We start from the raw sequence: 21,601 nt of genomic DNA on the forward strand, positions 1-21,601 counted from the left end.
ACCATGTTGGCATCGTCCAGCTCTCTAGGTTTCCCGTGTTGTAAAAACCTTGCAAGAAATCGTCTGGATCTGTCGTGCCGTCATATTTACCCAAACCACTTGGCATCTTGGTCTTGTGCTGGATGGGAGCCTGCGCGATGCGCGCAGTGAACTTTGAGTGTTTCACCAAGATGGCTGGTCTGTAGGGTGTGGTTACGTCCACTTGCCCTCTGACTGGTGGGCTGTACGGCATGTGCAGATCCAGATCGGCTCTGGCTCCAGGCGCCATGTTCACAGGCGCGCGGAGCTGTGAGCCTCCTGCATGAGTATCCCGCGTCTTCCTCATGCTATGCACTTCTTCATCACTGAACTCAGTGTGTGCAGTGTGAACAGAATGTCCTTCTTCCGGCGCGCGCGGCCTTTTTGTAGTCTGCTTATCAAACGCTTGCCTTTGTGTTTGGTCGGCTAGCTTCTTCTGTTTGACCATTTCATTGTACTTTTCCATCAGACGCCGCTGCTCGTTTATGAGCCATTCATTCGGATCATTTGTTTCTTCTTCTGGACCCATTGGTCCTTTCAGTTTCGCGCCGGCCATATTTTGTAACGTGAGATCGTCTGGAGGAGTTTCAGTCTGGCCGTGAGGGGTTGTGACGAAGGGACGATTGCTGGTGGTACGCGTAGAATCACGCGGAACCCTCAGAACCTGCTGTCCGTCGTTAACACCCTCACGTTCAATATCCTCCAGAGCTTGATCAACGTTACGAACGCCAGAAACCATGGTGATTGATTTTTTATGTAGATCTGATGAGATCTGATTGCCGATGTAACAGTGGATGGCGCCAATGAAGAAACGTGGATCTACTCGCTGGTAGCAGATCTACTTTCCTCGGGTTTTGATTGTACTATTTCACCGATGGTTCTTCTGGATCTGTGTTCTTCCACCTACAAAATGAACAACGCCGTTAACTTACCCCTCAGAAAGGGACAGAGGGGTCCTCTTTGGGGTAACCCTCCGGCGTGAGAATAAGTATGTGTAGGAGAAGATAGTAATGTGTGTAAGGGAATCTCAAGAGTATTGCTTAATAGCTGAATACTCTATGATTGTGAGACTGTGTGTTTGTATGTAACTGACTGTGAGTGAATGTAATTCAATATGATTGAATGTGATATCACTGCCTGTAACTGTCAATGATTGAGTATGAATGTGTCCATCAAAGTGGAGTTGATGCTGTATTTATAGTGCTAGGGTTTCCACTGGTTGGGCTCAACCTCGTTGGCCTCCTCCAATCGCACTGCGCCACGTGTCCTCTGGGACACCTGGCGCTTTCTCGTTGGTTGTAATCACGTGGTAACACATGTGTCATGCTGAGTTGTCGACCTTTCATTTGGCAGCTGTCAACATCAGCATATTCTTACTCCTTAAAAAGATGCCTTCTGGAAGGTTGTCTGACGTGCACAATCAAGGTTGCCCTAATCCTGATTTGGATGAGGACGAGGTCGATTATGTGCATGTGTGATATGCGCCAATCCTGAGGATGCGCGAGGTCTTCTCTTTATTCTCATGCGCAGATGTGATATGCGCCGTGCGCTGATGCGCCGCGCGCATATGTGATGCGCGAGCATATGTGTGCCTGGGCAGATGTGGTATGCACGAGCATGTGATATGCGCCGCGCGCTGATGCGCCGCGCGCATATGTGATGCGCGAGCATATGTGTGCCTGGGCATATGATGCCTGAGCATGTTTTGTATGCGCCATGCGCATAGGTTTTGGCTTTGTGCCTTCATAATGTCTTTATCTTGTGGGTTGACCCGCCTTGCTCGGTGTTGAGGCGGGTACATACCTCTTCAAACGCAAAGAGGCTTTTAGAAGAACTGAAACTGAATCTAGAAAGAGCAGAAACCGAAGAACAACAAGCAAAACAAGACGCTGCACTTGCAAAACTTCGAGTTGAAGAATTAGAACAAGGGATTGAAGATGAATCTAGCATTGCTGCAAAGACACAATTAGAAGTTGCATAGGCTCGACACCAATCCGCAGTTTCTGAACTCAAAAAGGTCAAAACTGACCTTGAAAACTTCCGGGAAGATTACATTGTGCTTCTGTCTGAGCGCGATTTAGCATTAAAGAATGCAGGGGAGGCTGAGTTTAATGCAAAAGAAATTGAGAAAAATGTCGAGCAGTTGACGATTAAATTGATGACGATAAAAGAGGCGGTTGAGTCGGCTCAAGCTGCTCATTTGGAGGCGGAAGAAAATCGAGCCGGTGTAGCTATGGATCAAGAACAAGAAGCTTTGAATCAGGAAGAAGAAGTTAAGCGGTCGGAAGAAGAATTAGAGAAAGTCAACGAACAGATCGATGAAATCGGAGATCTAAAGTCAAAAATCGATACTGCTGCGGTTTTGCTTCAAAGATTAAAAGTCGAGTTAGCAACTTACAAGGAGGAAAACCATAAAGATATACAATCAGAGATCGATTCAGCCAAAACCGACCTCGAAGAAGTGAAGAATAATATTGAAAAATTAACCGAAGAAGTTAACCGGTTAAAACAAAACGCAAATTCGTTGAACACAGAGCTAGAAAACGAGAAGGAAACACTAATTGCGGCTAGGAAAAAGAAAGGGCTTGCGCACAGTTCGGTTGAGTCACTTGAAGCTGATATAAAACGAACAATGTCGGAAGTTCAAAAATTTCAAATGAAAGAAAAGGAAGCACGGGAAAAGGCTTTGCAGCTTCCGGGCCAACTTGAGAAGGCGGCTGAAGAAGCGGATCAAGCCAAATCGCGGGCTGAAAAAGCACAAGAAGAGATGCAAAAAGCGAAAGAAAATGCAGATTAAGCAAAAGAAAGTGAAAACAATATGATTAGTAAACTAAATGCTGCTTTGAAGGAGATTGAGGCGATCCGTTCTTCGGAAAGATTGGCACTCGGAACGATTAGTGCACTTCACGAGAGCGAGTTGGCTAGGAACAACAAAAGTGAACCCGAGTCCGGGGTTACTCTTTCCGTCGAGGAATATTATGATCTAAGTCGGAAGGTTAAGGAAGCCGAAGATGAAGCCAACACACGCGTGTCAGAAGCCATTTCACAAGTCAATACAGCAAAAGAAGACGAGTTAAAAGCTCAAAATAAGCTTGAACAAGTGAACTCGGGCATTGCTTCAAAAAAAGAGCAACTCTCAACCACTATGCAACGAGCCAAAATGGCCAACGAAGGAAAGACGGAGTTCGAGAAGGAGCTTAAAACATGGAAATCCGAAAACATGAAAGCGAATAGTAGTGGGATTGGATCGTCTCGTGAAGTAAAGCGAAAGAAAAAGCGACGCTCGTTTTTCCCAAGGTTTTTTATGTTTTTCACCCGGAAGAAAGGGCATTCAAGCAAGAACAGCACATCAACATAAATGATCTGATTCTTTGTTGTGGATGTAACATATTTTGTTAGATTTTATTGCCATAATAGTTACATATTACATACTATTTAAGGTTTCTTTTCCCATACTGCATATTGTTCTCCTGAAGTAGCAAGTTGAAAATTATCAGGAATAAGGTTTCCAAGATCCATCTTTGGCCCTATTTTGACCATGATTTTTTCATCAATACTTGCAACATAGAGCTCGGCTTCATACACGAATATCTTCACTTGGCTCGTTGCAGTGATCCCGTTTCTTGATCTCACCGCAGATAACTTCGTGAGCTCGTCTTTCAGTCCCCAATCAAAGAAGTGGTCATAGAACTACAAAACATAAGTAAAACAAACAGTTAACAATATTAAAACATTCAATTATACAGTAAATGTGCTACAATCTTACCAATGAAGGGGTGCCTGGATGGGTTAGAATATATGCATATCCTTGCATAACTTTATGAGAAGGAAATGGCGACATCCTTTGGGTCGAACCCATGTCATGATTATCAATAAACGTCACCGCATTTTCAGGCAAGATCCCGATCAGCCCGGGTGGCTTACCGTTTGGGCCAATCAACCTCCACAACTCACCCTCCACAGCTGCTTGAAGTATAAACTTTGTAGTAAAAAAGCTGTTAACAAACCACCACCACTTTCTTGCACCCACTTCATTATTTCATTTCTATGCTGATCTTGGTTGTATGCCAGCTTACCGTCGGGCCCCATAGTCGTCGAGTTCCAATACTCCCCGACCGCAAACTCAGGAGACGTATTCGTCTTATACACTTTACTAATACTCGAAGAGTACCCTCTTGCGAAATCAAACCGCCACCCATCGAAGCCTATATTGGTTTTTAACCAATTCATCCAATCGGATAACTCGCTTTGGACTCTTGGGTTAAGGTGGTCGATATCCGGGGCGTGTGGAAATGGCTCTCCCGTGTCCAGGTTCCCATTTCCATCGGAGTAATCGATGTCATCTTTGCAAATAAAAGATGGCCCCCAGTCGAGGCGGTCGTCTGGGTCCCGCCTTCGAATATGGTCCATTTTCCTCTCCCGTCTTGCCTTTCGGCTGTCCGGTGGTTTATAACTATGTCCGCAACCGCTTTGATTCCCTTGTTGTTGAATGATTTGATTAGTGATTTTAGTTGTTCTTCATTTCCATAGCGGGATGCATTCAGATCATATAGTCTGCCTGGCATATATCCTGCAATAGTAGTAGCACATATGTTGTTGTTTCAGTTCAATAACTAAAACAAATATTGAATACACTATGCCAAAATTTCACATTTCCTACCATTTGGGAAATATATGACATATATTTTACCTATATTTTATACTTTTAGACGGTTTTCACACTTTTCTTACTACACCCATGGTTGCTAAAATCGTGCCTAGGCTTCGAGTACTCAACGAGTAATCCCCGCCTAGGCCGATTTCTCGGTGAGCCATCTCCTAGTACTCTCTGACTAAGGCCGAGTACTCCCAATTCCCCAGTCGGCCACCTAGGGGTCCGCCTAGCGACTTTTGCAACATTGCTGATATGAACTATAAATTACCCACAACCCAAACATAGAGTGGTGATCTCATGTCACAGTCTCTGTGGGTGCGAAAAGTGTGACTGGACAATATGACAATAAGTATAGTTAAAAACGAAAGGAGAAATTTCGACATCAAATTTTCAAATATTTCATAAAACTTTTGGGATTAAAGTTTTCATGTTGAAATCTTCTAAATTTTCTATAATTTTATATATTTTGAACAAAATACCCTTCTAACATTTTTTTTAAATGGGCGCACCGGTGCATTAATTAATGTGTATAGTTTCACACAGTTAAATATATATGAAAGGTGAAATTTTGACATAACATAAAACATGATCCGTATAACTTTTACTCAATATAATTAATGTGTCGCGTGTAAGGAAGACAGACCTTCGGGTGCGGCAGATTGGGAGGGAGGCGGGAGCCAAACATGAGTAACTCCGGCAGCCGCAAGGTCATCGATGGAACCAACCAGGGAGTTGTACAATCCGCCTTCCTTTTTGCATGATTCCCAGTTAAAACCCTGAAACAACAACGTAGGAACTGCTACGGCCGAGGTTACGAGAAAACATGCGACAAAGATCGCACCATGGACAAAATTACTTGCACTCATGCTTTGTTGCTGGTTTGATGATAGATTCAACTAACACTCATTATATAGCTAGATATTACATAAACAACACGGCAAGTTGCCAAGTCTTTGGTCTTTTGACACTATTGAATTAATCATTGTATTTTTTTTTTTCTGTTGTTCACATTACATGATATCTTCCGTGAAACACACGGTCCTGTGCGTGTTGACTATGTTAACTTGTACTTCTTAACCCCTTTAGAGCTTTAGACTCTTTTATATACATGTATTTTACTTCGACAAAAACAATATAATTAATTAAATAATTTTGATCACATTATATGTTTTGGATTTTAGGATCTGTATTGAGAAAAACAGAATTACGATTTGAATTAGCTAGGTTTGGTTAAGATATCAAAATATGTTATACTAAAAGGTAAATAAAAATTGTCTCTTGTAATCAATGAATAATGGTGGTCAAAGATGTAATTTCAGTACCATACCATCATTATGTAGTTAATTCTATGTTTTTTTTTCATACTACAGGCTTGGTATTTTTTACTACATGAATAACAATTTAATTAGACGAATATTGAATATTTTTGATAGCTGCCTTCTGTCTATAACCTTTATCGGTGATTCCCGACAAATTACGATAAACAGTCTAAATAAAAGAAGTTCACTTTCATCGACAGAATTATCTTGGAATAATTAACAATGGATTATCAAGGGCTCCCTTGTCGTTAAAGGCGAAGATAAGATTTCAGACAAAATTTTCTTCCGGGTTTTTTAGTCAACGTTAGTGGCACAATTTTTGTTGCATAATCCGCCACTGATGGGAAAGATATGATTCCAGATAACATTCTTGCGTAGGACTTTTAGGCGTTGTGGATGGGATTGGTTGTAGAAAATAATCAAGCAATAATCCCACCGAGATATTTATCATAGACATTATGCGTGTGTCCTGGTTTAACATAGTTTTCAGATGTACGAGCCTTTTAACATGTATTCTCAATAGTACGTACTCTTCGGTTTATACAGTTGTTGGAATTGATTGTTTCATATGTTAAATATGACAAATGCTATGTTTAATAAGGTGTTAGCTAGTTTGTTAGAATTGGTTCATAACTATGTCCACGATCACTTTGATTCCCTTCTTCTTGAAATATTTGATAAGTGATATGACTTCTTCTTTTCAACAAATAAAAAAAATATATGTAGAATTATCTGTTCACATTTTTCACTCAACTATCACACTTTTCGTTATTGGGATATAGGTATGATCCACTTTCAGTGCAAGTGTATGAAAAGTGACAATTTCATCTTTACTGAAACGTATTAAATTGCCTAATCTCATTTAACTCAAACCAATTCAATTACAAAATAATGATAAAATAGTTAATTAAATAATACATGAGCCAGCCTTGAATTTGATTCAGATCAGTTTTTGGTTTGACCAAAAAGATCTTCAAAATGGTATAAATTGAAATCGAACTGATGATAAGCACCAACTCCGGTCACATCCCCAGCCACGATATTCAACCACTGTCTTTGTTGGGACATTAAGTGTTTGATGGTCGAGTAATTAATGCAAACGATAGATATAGTTTCTTGAACATAAGAAGAGAGGTGAAATTATAGCATGGCACATGAATGATCTGTGTAATGTAGTTAGTATACAACGATATTTGTAAGGAAAAAACTAGGAGGTGTAGTACAATCTACCTTGCTTATTGCATGATACCCTATTGAAACCTTGAAACAACAATGTAAATGTTGTTACGAGCGAGGTTATACCAGAATCTAGAGATTCATTATAGAAAAATCTCCATATTTTGGAGATGGAGATTATGATGATGAAAATTATAAACGTTAAAGAAAGAGATGGAATTCATGTTTCAGGTACAAATCAAATTGTTGATGTATAAATCGAAATGTTTGAGATAGAACATTTAAATACTAGATATTTGAATGGTGAATCTTTATTTAAGAGATTCACTATAGCAAAATCTCTTTATTTTGAAGATGGAAATAGAGTTTCCAGCAGGAGGGAAAATATAAAAAAATCATTCTAGAGAAGATTTTTACTTGAACGTGAATGCTCTTACATTATGTTTCAGAGTCTAACTTATGGATGAAAAGAAAAATAAAGGAGAGGAAATTAGAAAATTAGTTTTAAGTGGGAAAGCAAGAGAAAGGAAAAGAACATAGAGCAAATTGAGTGTATTCTTTTTCTTTCCGAATTGGAAAGAATCAAAGTGAGGAGAGGAAAAAGATTTGATCAAACTCCATGTAATTAAAATTGCCAAGTTACCCCCCACCTTATCTATATCAGTTTATATATTTGGTTTATTAAACCTAACTGTTGTTCATCATCATCATCATCATCACAAGACTCCGACGCGGCGCTGGAGACGCCCTAAGCATACCCCCAAGCCACACCTGTTTCTTAATGGTTGTTTCAACCCTTCTTTTATTAGGTATTCTTAATTGAAAGAAAGGGTTGAAACAATAATCAAGGAGCCAATCTCAAGCAATTATGCAAGTTTACACCCATACCAGCAACTTTACACATGCTTGTATCCAAGTTAAAGATTTACTATTGCACCCTCATTCTTCTTGGTAGTGTTAGAATCTGCTATATTTTTTATTGTTGAAAAAGAGGCTTCTAGCGGTTTAGAACTTGTAACTAGTTGTGCAAACTACAAACCAAACATATCGTTTTAGTTTATTATTTATTATTAAGGTTATCCCCACTCTGGTCAGACTGCGTTGTCTAAACCTAACCCACACTAGCGTAGAGACATAAAATATCCACGAACCATTTTTTACTATAATTTATTTACTTAAAAAATGCCATTTAAACAAACGCCATCACAAAAACAAAATTAAAACTGTCTTGGCTAGTTGAGCTTGCATGACAGATTGACCCAACCAACCAAATTGGTTTGGTTTGCCGTTTCTCAAAACCGTTGCCAATGATTCAGCCTACAACTTTCGTAACAACTTCCCAACGAACCAGACAGTGAACACCTTGACTGCCTTTGGTAGCGATAGGCTCCCGACCACCCAATCACTTACCGCATAAGCAAAAACACTAAATTCAACTAAATATTCAACAAAGGCTCAAAGCTAAAGATCACAATCAAACATATAAAATAAAATCACTCCCATCAACAAATTGTTGAGATATATTAGACCGGAATACATTGTGCTCAAGCATTTGGTAACATGCCTTAAATTACATCTTTGAGGGTTTAGGAAAAATGTCAGGTGTGAATTTCTGGGCTGCACTCAAACTTCCTTTCACCTTCATCTTACCCCTGTGCACATAGGAACCAACAAACATATAAGAAAACAATATTATTTAAATCATTATGAATGTTTTTTCTATTAACCATTAGAATATATAATGGACATGTATACCTCATGAAAGCAATTTGAGGATTCATTTTCCCAGTGGCAATTTTGTAGAAATCCTCATCTGTGAAAGAAAATGTGGCATCTGGCTTTCCTCCTTCATATGGACCTACATGTTGGCAAATCAACGATACCATTACAATTATTATAATAATTATCATGGACCTAGGCCCTAGTCTGGCGGTGGGATACATACTAGCGTTTAATAGGGGGTTAACCGGATTGAAATTTTATATGTGATTTTTCAAAACTATATATGTATATACCAATTTTTTTAATTTATCAATTATATATATATTAAAAACCAAATACCTAACCTCTCACATATTCTACTATTCATGATTTATACAAACTTTGAGACTTAACTTACAACTCTTCTATGCACATATGTGTAAAGGATCTTGAAGTTTAATACCCCGACGCGAGGGTCAAAATACTAGTTAAGTATTATTTTTCAAATACTGATTTTGACATACTCTGATGGGTACCCATGGTTGTAAAAATCCCGACTACGTCCAATTAACCTCGATTAATCGCGATTCGCTACTAACCCCGCAGGCTAGTTTCCGATCATTCGCTATCTGATCAAAATCGGTCAAAACTGAAAATTTTATATATAAATACGTATATTTGGAAAATTACAAATAAATTCCAATCCGATTAATCCTATTAATTCCAATTAATCGCAAATCCCTACCCCACCGTCGACTGGCGCCTAGTGAGTTCTACAAGTGGTACCAATTTTAGGGGCGGATTAGGTGAAATCGAATCAGTACTCAGCGATATTTACAAGACTGATAAATTATCGGAAAAAATTGCAGTGGGGATGAATCAAATTAATCGAAAACTAATTCAAAAAACAAAATCAACTTCCAACAAATCTCCCTATAAACCGCAGCAATTTCCCTAATAAAGAAATAGTAGTAAGCAAATAACATACCTTTAGTAACATCTCCTTTCTTCAAATCAACGACGTAAATCTCCTCGTTGTACCCAATTTTCTGCAAAATCAACATAATAATAAGATACACCAATTCCTCAAATTACCTAGAATAGAAAATGAATCAAATATTCAAACCTTTGGAGCAAGATGGATTTGATAAACAAGACCGATCTTTTTAGTGAGAGCTTTGCCGGCATCAGTAGAGAAATGGGTCTTCATTTGGTCCAATTGGGCGCCTGATTTGAGATCGGAGGACGCCATTGTGGATCCAATGAAAGTAAAACCTGAAACAGAGTCTGGTTTATATTATATGAATTGAATGCAACGGTGGAGGAATGATTTCAGAGGGATGGAGATGACCGCAACCCAATAAGGTAAGCCCATTATCTTTTGTTTGCTTATGTTGTTCGGATTGGTAGGGTTGTGCATAGGTCGGTTTGGGGCGGTTTTGAGTTAAACTCATAACCATAACCGATATGGCGGTTAATGGATAACCATAACCACAACCGACCCATTACGACGGTTTTGGTTAATCGGTTTTGTAGGTTATAATGAGTCGGTTATGGGTCGGTTAACCGTAACCAAAACAATGTAATTGAGCCCAAAAATTTGGTACTAATTATTACAAAAAATGACATGACATAATATAATAAATTATAAAATTCATAATATTAATACCAAATATTCAAAAAATTAATGACATTATATAATCCAATATTGAAAATAATGACATTATATCATCCAAATATTCAAAAAAATTTGAACCAAAAACATAAAAATGATATAATCCAACAACATGTTTGGTGGAAGTTAATCCCAAACATATTAAACATATTGTTGGTTAAATAAATAGGTCGGTTCGGTTATAACGGTTTTGGATTTATCTTTAACCAAAACCGACCCGTGTTTGGCGGTTTTTAAAAATTCATTAAACCGACCCACCGATTATGTCGGTTATTGGTTCGGTTATGTCGGTTATTGTTCGGTTTAACGGTTATAACGGTTAAGTTGTTCACCCTTAGTAAAAGGCATCCTCTTTGATTATTCACACACCCTTTTTGTAAAAACCCTCCTACAGGTCGATTAATTATTGGTCGGTACTCAATTTAAGCAATTTTTGTAACAGTTGCAGCTTGTATGTTATTATTATTGATATTAAAATACACATTTGTCGATTGTATGTATTTTATAATTACTAGACATGTGACCACGTAATACAGCGGGAAATGCGGACTTTGGTAATCACATTACAAGTTTATGTGTGTTCATTGTACGGTTTGAAACTGTGAAACGTTCAAACCTGATTTCACGATTGACTTTTTTTCTTTAACTTTTGGCCAACCGATTTCAATTTTCAACGGGGTGGTTTCAGTTTTCGACGACAAAAAAACGTTACTAACGGTTTAATTTAAAATCCATCAAAACCAGACCGCAAACACCCATGCGTAAAATCTTGTTTTTTTTAACTGAAATAAACTATAGCAATATGATACTTAAATTAAAGATAATAAAATGCTCATTTTTATGGTGCAATTCTTTATAAAAAATATTAACGTATAAAAAAGTTATGACCGTTAAAATTTCGTGAGAAAGTTGAGTTAAAAGTGAAATCGAAAAGAGTGTATAGGTAAAAGATTAAGGGCTGTGTTGTAAGTTTTCTTTAAATTTACAAAATGTGATTAAAGGTAAGAGGGCAAAATTGTAACTATATTTTATGATTTGAAGTGCACGTGATATTTATCTTTTAAAAGACTTTTAAAAGACTATATTGCCCTTTTCAACATGCTTTTTTGGGTTGTAAGTTATGTATTATAATGTGTACTTTACTTAAAAACAAATGTTTTAATTTGCCCATCTCTCTCATTATATAAACTAGGTATAAATATAGATATAGATATAGATAAGTTGGTCCACTAGCCCAACTAGAGGTGCACAAATCGGTTAGCCTATAACCGGTTATTTTGCTAACCGTTTTTTTTGCGGGCATTAACTGGTTAGACTGGTTTTTCGGGTAGGGTGGTAACCGTTTTTTGACCGGCTAGAAAAGCGGTTTTGACCGGTTAGGCCGGACCGGTTAATAACCGGATTTAATAAAATAATAATTAAAAAAATCGGTTAACTAGTTTATAACCGGTTTTGAAATCCATAACATAAACCGGTTACTAACCGACGTTTAGAATCGGTTAGGACTAGACAGGTTAGTAACCGATTACAAAATCAGGTATGAACCAGTTAACCGGTTTATGTGTGCGCCTCTAAGCCCAACAATGAGTCATTATGGGCCTAAAGCCTAACACCTATAATGCCACTTCGGGTTTAAATGATATCAGTTTTGAAACAACATTTTTTTTGGGAGAATTCCTATAATAGCCCATTTATATAATGTGTTTTCAAGATTATCCCCACTAATTCTAAATGGGCTATTATGGGAATTCTCCCCCCCTTTTTTTGTTTTTACTTGACCATCATGACTCATAAGCTTAATGGCTCATAATAGCCTAATAAGTAATAACCACCTATCGACTGATTTGGGCCTACGCCTAGAGGTGCACAAATCGGTTTTTTTTAAAAAACCGGTTCGGTTATTAACCGGACCGGTTTTTTTTGGCCCGGAAAAAAACCGGTTCGATTAATAACCGGACCGGTTAATAACCGGTTTTTGTATCTCAAAACCCTAACCGGTCTAACCGGTTAGGACCGGTTTAGAAACCGGTTAGAACCGGTTAATAAACCGGTTTTTTATTAACCGGTTTTTTAATAACCGGTTTTTAGGTTAACCGGTTTTTTTTTTTTTTTAAATAACCATTATTTTTTCACAGTATAAACAAACCGGTAACTACAAGGCAAAACGGACTGACTCCATTCTTTGCTTTCGTTGTTAGGGTTCTTTGCTTGGAAGATTAAAAACACATAACTTTCATTTATAGCTTTTACATTAAAAATACAAACATTAAATCGTTATCGCATATTCGTAACTCAAAAATACAAACATTAAAGAATGCTTAGACACGATTACATTAATAACTTGCTGTTTCTTACTCATTATTTGCCTCCATGTTTGCTGTTTCTTTAACTAATTTTCTTCGCTACCCGATCCCAAGCTATTCCTTAGGTAATCGTCGTACGCGGCTTCTTCATCGGTCATTGGTTGAGTGTGTCCTTGATTGACCTCGTCTTCATACAAGCCCGCCTCATACTCCATTTCCCCCTCGAGTGAGCGTTGATGTTGTGCCCTATCTAAAGAGTCCAAGTAATCCTTGTAGCAAATCGACATCTCTACAGCTGGTGGAGTGAGTCGAGTCCTCCTAATCGATATAACCCTGCCAGAAACAGAAAAAGCAGACTCCGAAGCTACCGTGGAAGCTTGGACCGTTAGTAAATCTTTGGCCATGGCGGCGAGGATCGGAAACTCATCCTCCTTACCTCTCCACCAAGCCAGCAAATCAAGACTTCTAAATTTATCCGGAGTCATGTGTTTCACAAAGTTGGTACCACCATACCTTCCAAGTTCACTGCTTGGGGTGTTTACCTTTTGACGTTTACCGGCGTCTTCCCAAATCATGTAGTACATCCCCATTTCACGGTCGGTTTGGGATTGGGATTGGGCAACAGCTCTTAACGAGTCATGAATTTGGGAAGACGACCCGTATTTTGTAAGGTAAACATCATACATGTTTGACAAGGTGATGTTGAAAGCATTCTTTAAAGTTTGGCTATAATAGGGGTTTTGATCGTCGTTTAACTCTAGCTCATCACAAATTTTTTCTATTAAAGCTTCAACACCACCAACATTGATGCAAGGGTTTAACGCAGCAGCACATGTCAAAACAGCGGGTAGTTCTTGAAAATATTTTCTAAATTTTTCTTTCATTTTTACACCCATATCAAAATAAGGTGCACCCCTACAATGAAGTTCACTCAACTTTGTGCACATGACAACAATTTTTGGTAAAGCAATGGGGCTTGTTGGATAGTAAACCCCGGATAAACTAGTTGTGCAAGATTTAAAAATTTGAAGGACCTCCGTAACGATCTCAATCAATAACCAGTTTCTAGGATCGTACGGTGCACATTTACCCCTACTTGACAAAATTTGATGAAACGCAATTAATGATTCTTTTTGTTGGATGGCTTTCTCAAACATATCACAAGTCGAGTTCCATCTTGTTGGACAATCCCAATTTGGCCCCAACCATTGACAATTAGCTTCTACACAAAATTTTTTGTATCTTGAAAATGTTTTATTGTTGCTAAAAACATCTCGTAACATTCTTTTAAAATTGTTTCTTTGCGTTTCGATCACGTTTAACCCATCTTGCACGGCCAAGTTGATAATATGTGCAATGCATCGGCTATGAAAAAACGCTCCATCACAAATAGGTTTATACTTTAATTTTAAATGGCCAACCGTGGCCGTATTGTTGGACGCGTTATCAAACGAAATTGAAAAGATTTTATGTTCAATCTTGTATTGTTGAATGACTTTATCCAAGAGTTTAAAAATATTTCTACCCGTGTGCGGGTAATCAAACAATTGAAACGCAACGGTTCGTTTCATCATTTGCCACGACTCGGGGTCAACCCAATGAGCCGTCACACAAATGTATGAGTCGGGCGAACCATTAGGTACCGACCACACATCCGTTGTTAAGTTTACACCAGTTTGTAAGTTTGAAAAGTATGAAATTAGTTCGGATTTAGCGTTTTTCCATGCTTTAAGACAATCTCTTCTAAGGGTCGAACGACTTACGTGTTGGTAGCGTGGTTGAACATACTTTTGCATCATCTCCGTGAATTGAGGGTTGTCGAAGTGGTTGAAAGGAAGTGTTTGTTGAATCACAAAGTTTGAAAACTTTTGACGTACCGCTTCAAGGTCGTACGTAAACACCGTTCCTTGATTCGTCATCTCCGGCTGCGAACTACTTCCCGATTCGTCCTTCAAGGCCTTGCAAAAGGGCCTTTGTACATGCGCTTTTAAAGTGGAGTTTGCATCTTTGCCATAAAACTTCAAACAATGTTTGCATCGAGCTTTTTGGCTACCGTTAGACATTTCGCATAGGTCGAAATGTTGCCAAACATCTTAGTTTCGTTTCGTGGGGATGACCCGAACGACCGTTTCTCCCGTGTTCGAGGCACCCATGTTGACGGATGAAGCAGCACTTTGGGAGGCCATGATAATCGACTACGAAATAAGAGCGTATGGAGTGGTAATGTGGTATAATTGAGCGTGAGATAACAAAATAATCGCGTATGAAATAAACGTTTAGAGCGTTTGGAGTTGTATAATCGAGTGTGATCTAACCAATACCCAACCTAAACTATATATAGATGTTTGTGGGGGTAAAATGGTAAAAAAAAAAAAAAACGGTCAAAAAAAAAAAACGGCCATATAGCCGTTACAACGTTCAAAAACCGGTTTTTAACCGGTTAACCGGTTATGGAAAAACCGGTTAACCGGTTTTTCCACAACGGTCAAAAACCGGTTAACCGGTTTTTTTATAACCGGTTATTAAAAAAACCGGTTTTTTTAATAACCGGTTCGTTAACCGGTTTTGGCTCTAAAACGTGTAACCGAAATACGAACCGGCGGTTTGTAAACCGGTCAAACCGGTTTTTAAAAAACCGGTTTTCGTAAAAACCGGTTTCCGGTTTAAACCGGCAAACCGGTTCCCGGACCGGTTTTTTTGACCATCTCTACCTACGCCCACTACGTTCATAACCCAATGTGACTTGCGTGTCGTCGTGACTTAGCAAAACTTACAATAACATGATGAACTTGTCCATAGGTTGTATATTTCGCAGAAATAATTGTCAACTTCCATTTCAATAAAGTTTCCTTATTTAAAAACTTTGGTATTTATTATTTAGGGTAAGACTACACTTAAGTACCAAAGAATGGTATCTTCGTACTCAGACTCCTATCTAAGATTTAGTCAAGGATAACTTAAGTTTGATACTTTGATACGATCAAACCAAACCACTAAGTGTATGTTACATAAAATTAATATGTTTTTAGTTGCTAATTAATATGGAACTTAGACACCTATTTGAGACTTAGTCAAGAATAACCTAAGTTTGACACGATCAAACTGAACTGCAATGTGTACGTTACATAAAATTGATATGATTTTAGTTGTTAATTAATAGGGGATTATCACATTTGCAGATACTTGATTGATTACTTGTAAGGTAAGTCTCGTACTTACTCCTCTCTTTCGTAATTTTACTTGTTTGGGGTTTAACATGCTCACTATGGTTTACATACAAATGATTGAAACCATTTTGAGACTGCTTTTGATACAAAGGCTTACTAAACCATTTTCAACATAAGTTCCATAGTCGCCACCCCTTTTGATGGGATATATTGTGATAAGCCCTAAACTGTTTCATGTATAAAAGAGACTACTTAAGTAAGTCGCCAAGAACCTTAAACTCATGATGTTGGACTATATATATATACATGGTAACCAAAATTGGCCATATTCGACAAGGACTTCATTTATCAACCATCTAATATAGTTTTCCTACTTATATAAACGATTGATTAGTCTTTTACTTTCTAGTCGAGTGGTCGACTTAGTTTACTTTCACGTTATTTATATTACATTATGGAGTTGCTAGCTTATCCTTGGCATATTACTTTATTTTGAGTATGTTTCAGTTTAAGGGATTAGGAATCTAAAGTGATCTTTCATAGAGATGTGCATAGTCAAAGCGCATGTCAAGTGAAGAGATTAATTCATAGCTTGGTGGGCCTTAGGCAACCTTATGTGTTTGGTTACGTGAAGTTGAGAACGTTGCATAACACTACTTGCATTGGTACTTTGTAAATTCATGATAAACCAACCATGGACAACATAGTCAACCGAAACTTTATGAACAACGTCATCGACCAAAAGATTAACGATACATAATTATATCTCTTTATATGTGTTTAAAAGAGTTATGAATTTTTGATACTCATTTGCTAAACTTCATGCCGTAAATAGCAAACACAAGTGCTGTGTTATCATTTCTAATACGAAAAGAAAACGAATAATAGAGAAGTCCATTTCGTGTATATATCAGGTTACGTTAGCTAGTGATACGCGAGTGTCCATTCACTTGTGACATGATTTTAAGCATGTTTTGTTAGGATTAATTATGTTTGGCGAGTAAAAGCATGTAGAAAAGTAACAATTCACACGTCTCATGACTACGGTCTACGTTATTTGTTTTTCATGTTATAACACACGATCGATATAATGACTAGATTCCTAATTTCTTAAAATTGTATTAAACTGCCTTTCAACAAAAAAAAAGGCAGCACACACATGTAGCTAAAGTTAGTGGTATATTAGTTTCAAAACATAAGAACTCTCCCAAAATGTACATATAATATGATGTCATGGCACAGCTTCTAAACTTTAATAAAGATGCCAAACCTTTTAGAAATTTAGTGGTTGAGATACTGTTTTGTCATATTTGGATTTCTCTAAATACTTATTCTTCTTTAAGGACCGTGTCATCAAGCTAAAAACTATTATGAAAATGAAATTAACGTACCCATCCAACACATAAAATTAATATAGAAATTAAGAGATTGGTCATCTTGAGTGTACTTCATAATTTATACAAATCTTGACCTCTAAAATATTCATTTCTCAACTACTTTAACTGCTAGGTTGTGTTGTTGGATAACTCGTAAGAGTCAAGTCATGTCACTGTTATGTAAACAGTGAAACAATAACCAGTCAATTATTAATTTAAATATTATGAGTTAATATGTAAATAGATTTTTCTAATAATAAAAAATGATTGGTTTAATAGGATGGACTCATCCTTTGAGCCTAGCGCATGAGGGGGAATAATATTTAAGGCGCTGTGAACCTATTTGTCAGCTTAATATTATTTTAACATAATATTTCAAAGTCAAAAATGGTTTTGAGATCTTGATCAATTCTAGATAGCTGCCTATATATATTATGATAGTGTGGGCAAATGAAAGGTGCATGAATTATGGTCAGAAAATATAATTTGACCAAGGGGTCTTGCCCTCAGCTGGAGGGCACCGCCTACACCTGGTCCTTTCGCAATCACACCGACATATGAGAAACGTGGCATTAGTCCACTGGAAGATTCGGTCCATTGTTTCTTTAATAATACTAGATACCTCCAGAATAAGATTAATTTGCATCAATAGAGGTGGTACACAATATTGCAATAATGTAGACCAAAAAGTAGGAATCTTCAATCCTTAGATAACATCATAAATCTTCTAAATAAAAAATGATAGCTAAGTTTAGGGAGGGGATAACATCTACTTTCTATGTATTAGAAGATACACCACATATTAATGTTTTCTTTACTTGAATAGATTCTTTATGAAATCTTGCAGGAAGTCCATGCATTGGCATTGGAAATGGTCCATACTGAATCCCACTTTCAGATCCCTCCACTTCCCATCTGCAACATTAATAATTATCATCATCATAAGTTAGATCATATTCATTTTCTAAAGGATCATGAGGTTATACACACAACAACTAGTCCACCAATCAGCGTATAGTGTTTGGATAAAATACAAATATTTTAACGTGTTAAGCATACAAATAACTAGATTATTTATGTTAACAAAAAAGTAATTAATATTATTACTCTCCAAAATTTGAACTAGAGTCATTATTATTACTCTACTTATTTTTGTAGCGTAATTACTCTAGTTAAAACTGTAGAGTAATAATAATTATTCTAGTTACTTGCACATTTCATATATTAATTTCATTTGTATCAGATCACCCATATATTATTGGTTTTGAGGGGCTATACATACACCTGTTTACAAGTTTTGCCAAAGGCTAGCTTATATGACCTCATAAGGGCTACGCACCCGATTAAATGGAATCGTCAAAACTTGCACACATTTAAAATTTGAAACGACTAATGTGACTGGCGAAGAGGATGTGATGCACAGGACACCACTAAAGAGACATATACAGACACCTTTTTAGAACCTAATTAATTTTTACATTCATTTGTATCTCACTCTTAAGGATTAAAATCACACACGGCTTCTAACCTTTAAGCAACTTTTATGGTTACTCATATTTGGATTCGAAAAGCCGAAACTCTACCTGTATCTAGTGACTAGATGGTGAACCATGATGAGCATTTCTAGCTTGGCAAGCTCATTTCCAGGACAAGCATGAACACCACTTCCGAATGGCATGAACGTATTTGGTTTTGGTGCGACCTACATTCATAATAAGGAAGATATCAAAATACAATTACACATAACATAATGATGACAAGAACCCAGTAATCAACTTCCTGTTGAATAACATACCTTGAATCTTGAAGGGTCGAATTGCTGAGGATCGGGAAAGAATTCAGGATTATGATGGATATTCCTAAACAAAGGCATGACCTTCCAGCCTTTCGGTATTAGGTAGCCTGTTCGAAACCATTTCGTACAATTTGTAAAACATGGTAGTCAAATAAAAAGAAATAAACAGTAACATAGACACAAATAAAGTAACAAAAATCTTCAACATAGTATCATACCCTTGTATTTTACATCTGTAACAGCCTCTCTAAATGTGAATGAAATAATGCTTGCCATTCTCAAGCTCTCCAATATCACCTGATATATAAGCACAATAAGGAAATAATTCAGAACTATAGTTCCATAATGATTTGTACCTTGTGCATGAAAAAGTTGTAACTAACTATATATAAACTTCTTGTCTAAACTATATGTAAGTGCATACCTTGTAAGTAATTGGCATATTCCTAGTCTGGGCCCATGTCAAATGAAGATTACCATTATCATTAAGCTGGTAGATAACCTTCTGTTCTTCCTACACAAACATAAAGGTCCATTAATTATAACATCAAAACTTCTTTTTCAAAATCCAGCTGTCACTTTAAAATGCACATGCTTTAAATCCTTACCTTAACAATCTCTAGAAGTTTCGGATGATCATGCAGGTACTTTAGAATCCATGTCAATGCACTGGCTGTGGTGTCTTGAGCCGCAAATAGAACTCCGATAATGTTATCGGCAATCTGATCTTCACTCAAAGTTTCACCATTTTCGTCCTTCGAATTCAGAAGACATCCCAATAGATCTTTCTCTGTTACCCTCTTTTCTTTCCTCTCAGAAATGATTTCTTTTAAAATCTTCTGTAGCCGTTTCCTTGCCTACATAAAGCGTCCGTATTTTATTAGTTTTCTAGTAACAGATTCTCATAGTTAAAAGATAAAATATATGATCATCTTGACTTACCAAGAAAGCCTTTTTGTAGGGTGTGCCTGGTAATTTTGTTGGGAAAGAATTGTAACCTTTTTCTACTATGCTATAGTTTCTCTTGAGTTGTTCTTTCTGGTTGGCCTCCAAGTGTCCGAATATTACGAGTATTCCAACCTCGAAAGATAGCTGAAATTTAACACAAATTTATTAACTAATTGTCTAATTGTACATAGATACATCCATAAGTACATATATATGGAGACAAAACTATGATGTGAGTCCTAGTTTAATGTAATCCAAATGAAAGATGACATAAGAAGAAAAACATACAAAAAAACAAACCTTTTTCATTTCATGAAACGTGTTGATGACTTGGCCTCCGGCCCATGATTCCAAGGCGGAGACCGCGATATCTTCAATATCTGGAACTAGCCTACGGAGATTATCAAGTGATAACGACCCTTGGACGAGCTTCCTTAGGCGAGTGTGGTACTCACCTTGATGAAAAAATAGCGCTAATGGACCTATTAAGTTCTCTTTGCTTTTAGGATATGTTGGCTTGAACAAGTGAGCTTGGTTAACCAACACGAACCGGGCAGCCTCAGGACTAGCCAACATGATGCTAGGACAACCTAAGATATGGGTCTTAAATATTTCACCATACCTGAAGACCAATTGAAACCATATCAATATAGCTAACTAGACTAAATGTATTGTTAATAAAGGGAATTAAATTGACAAACATATGTGCATACCTTTTCTGTTTATTAGCAAAGAATACATTTGGATCTTGTGAATAAAGTTGAAGTGTTTCACCAATATATGGCCACCCAAGTGAACCTGGAGGGAGCTTAGCAGTGTTGGTTCGGTTTCGTTTTACGAAAATGTACAAACTAAGTGCAACAAGAAACAAGAAGACATGCATTAGCATGATTCCTACCCCATCTTCCATTAATTCAAGTGAATAAGCAGGTATTTTTGTTACTTTCTGTACCAGAATGTGTGCCTTGGCCTATGGTTATAATATGATGGATGTGGAAGGGGCCAAGGGGGTTTATATAGAAAAGGAGAAGGTAGGCCACAAATAAAGACAAAATCTCCATAAATAATAAACATTCAATTATATTAATATATTAATTCTGAAGCACAAATTACTATTTTCCATAAAAGAAAGACTCGAAATTTCCCAATATGTGGCTTTTTTCACACTTTTTTAATATATGTATAAATATGCACCAATGATTTAATATACTACACTCATTATTAACATATAAATTTATACACTTAATTTAGCATGCTGAAACGTATAAAAGAACTAGTTATGCAGATAATTGTTTTAAGCTTTACAATTAAAAAAGTGTGAACACATTTTCTAACTTTCTACACATTGTAGGAAGATTTTAATTAATCTTTAATCTGCGCACTTTAAAATCTAAAAACCTTTCAAAGAGTGATTGGTTATAGAAAATTATAAATATTGAATTTTCTATTATGAAATTTAATATTTTGTA

The 21,601-nt window shown here is 37.0% G+C and overlaps 2 protein-coding genes and 2 pseudogenes across 2 annotated transcripts; 1 reads left to right on the forward strand and 3 right to left on the reverse strand.

The window, feature by feature from the left end:
- Window positions 1-1,809: 1,809 nt before the first annotated feature.
- On the forward strand, window positions 1,810-3,387 carry LOC143600171 (protein WEAK CHLOROPLAST MOVEMENT UNDER BLUE LIGHT 1 pseudogene; annotated as a pseudogene).
- LOC143600172 (alpha-amylase-like) lies at window positions 3,338-5,629 on the reverse strand (annotated as a pseudogene).
- Window positions 5,630-8,584: 2,955 nt separating this feature from the next.
- Window positions 8,585-10,216, reverse strand: LOC143600173 (sterol carrier protein 2-like). Its single transcript, XM_077077933.1, has 4 exons — window positions 9,995-10,216; window positions 9,857-9,917; window positions 8,923-9,025; window positions 8,585-8,819 (listed from the first exon to the last, which is right to left on the reverse strand). The coding sequence occupies exons 1-4, from the start codon at window positions 10,118-10,120 to the stop codon at window positions 8,738-8,740; spliced, it is 372 nt and encodes a 123-aa protein (XP_076934048.1). The 5' UTR covers window positions 10,121-10,216; the 3' UTR covers window positions 8,585-8,737.
- Window positions 10,217-17,912: 7,696 nt separating this feature from the next.
- Window positions 17,913-21,276, reverse strand: LOC143600174 (abscisic acid 8'-hydroxylase CYP707A1-like). Its single transcript, XM_077077934.1, has 9 exons — window positions 20,846-21,276; window positions 20,433-20,754; window positions 20,127-20,276; window positions 19,793-20,041; window positions 19,609-19,698; window positions 19,403-19,481; window positions 19,185-19,291; window positions 18,973-19,091; window positions 17,913-18,304 (listed from the first exon to the last, which is right to left on the reverse strand). The coding sequence occupies exons 1-9, from the start codon at window positions 21,040-21,042 to the stop codon at window positions 18,166-18,168; spliced, it is 1,452 nt and encodes a 483-aa protein (XP_076934049.1). The 5' UTR covers window positions 21,043-21,276; the 3' UTR covers window positions 17,913-18,165.
- Window positions 21,277-21,601: the final 325 nt, after the last annotated feature.

This window comes from Bidens hawaiensis, unplaced genomic scaffold (assembly GCF_021521415.1).
Source record: "Bidens hawaiensis isolate Kalapana, Puna unplaced genomic scaffold, B.hawaiensis_p1.1 tig00053628_1, whole genome shotgun sequence".
NCBI classification, from domain to species: domain Eukaryota; kingdom Viridiplantae; phylum Streptophyta; class Magnoliopsida; order Asterales; family Asteraceae; genus Bidens; species Bidens hawaiensis.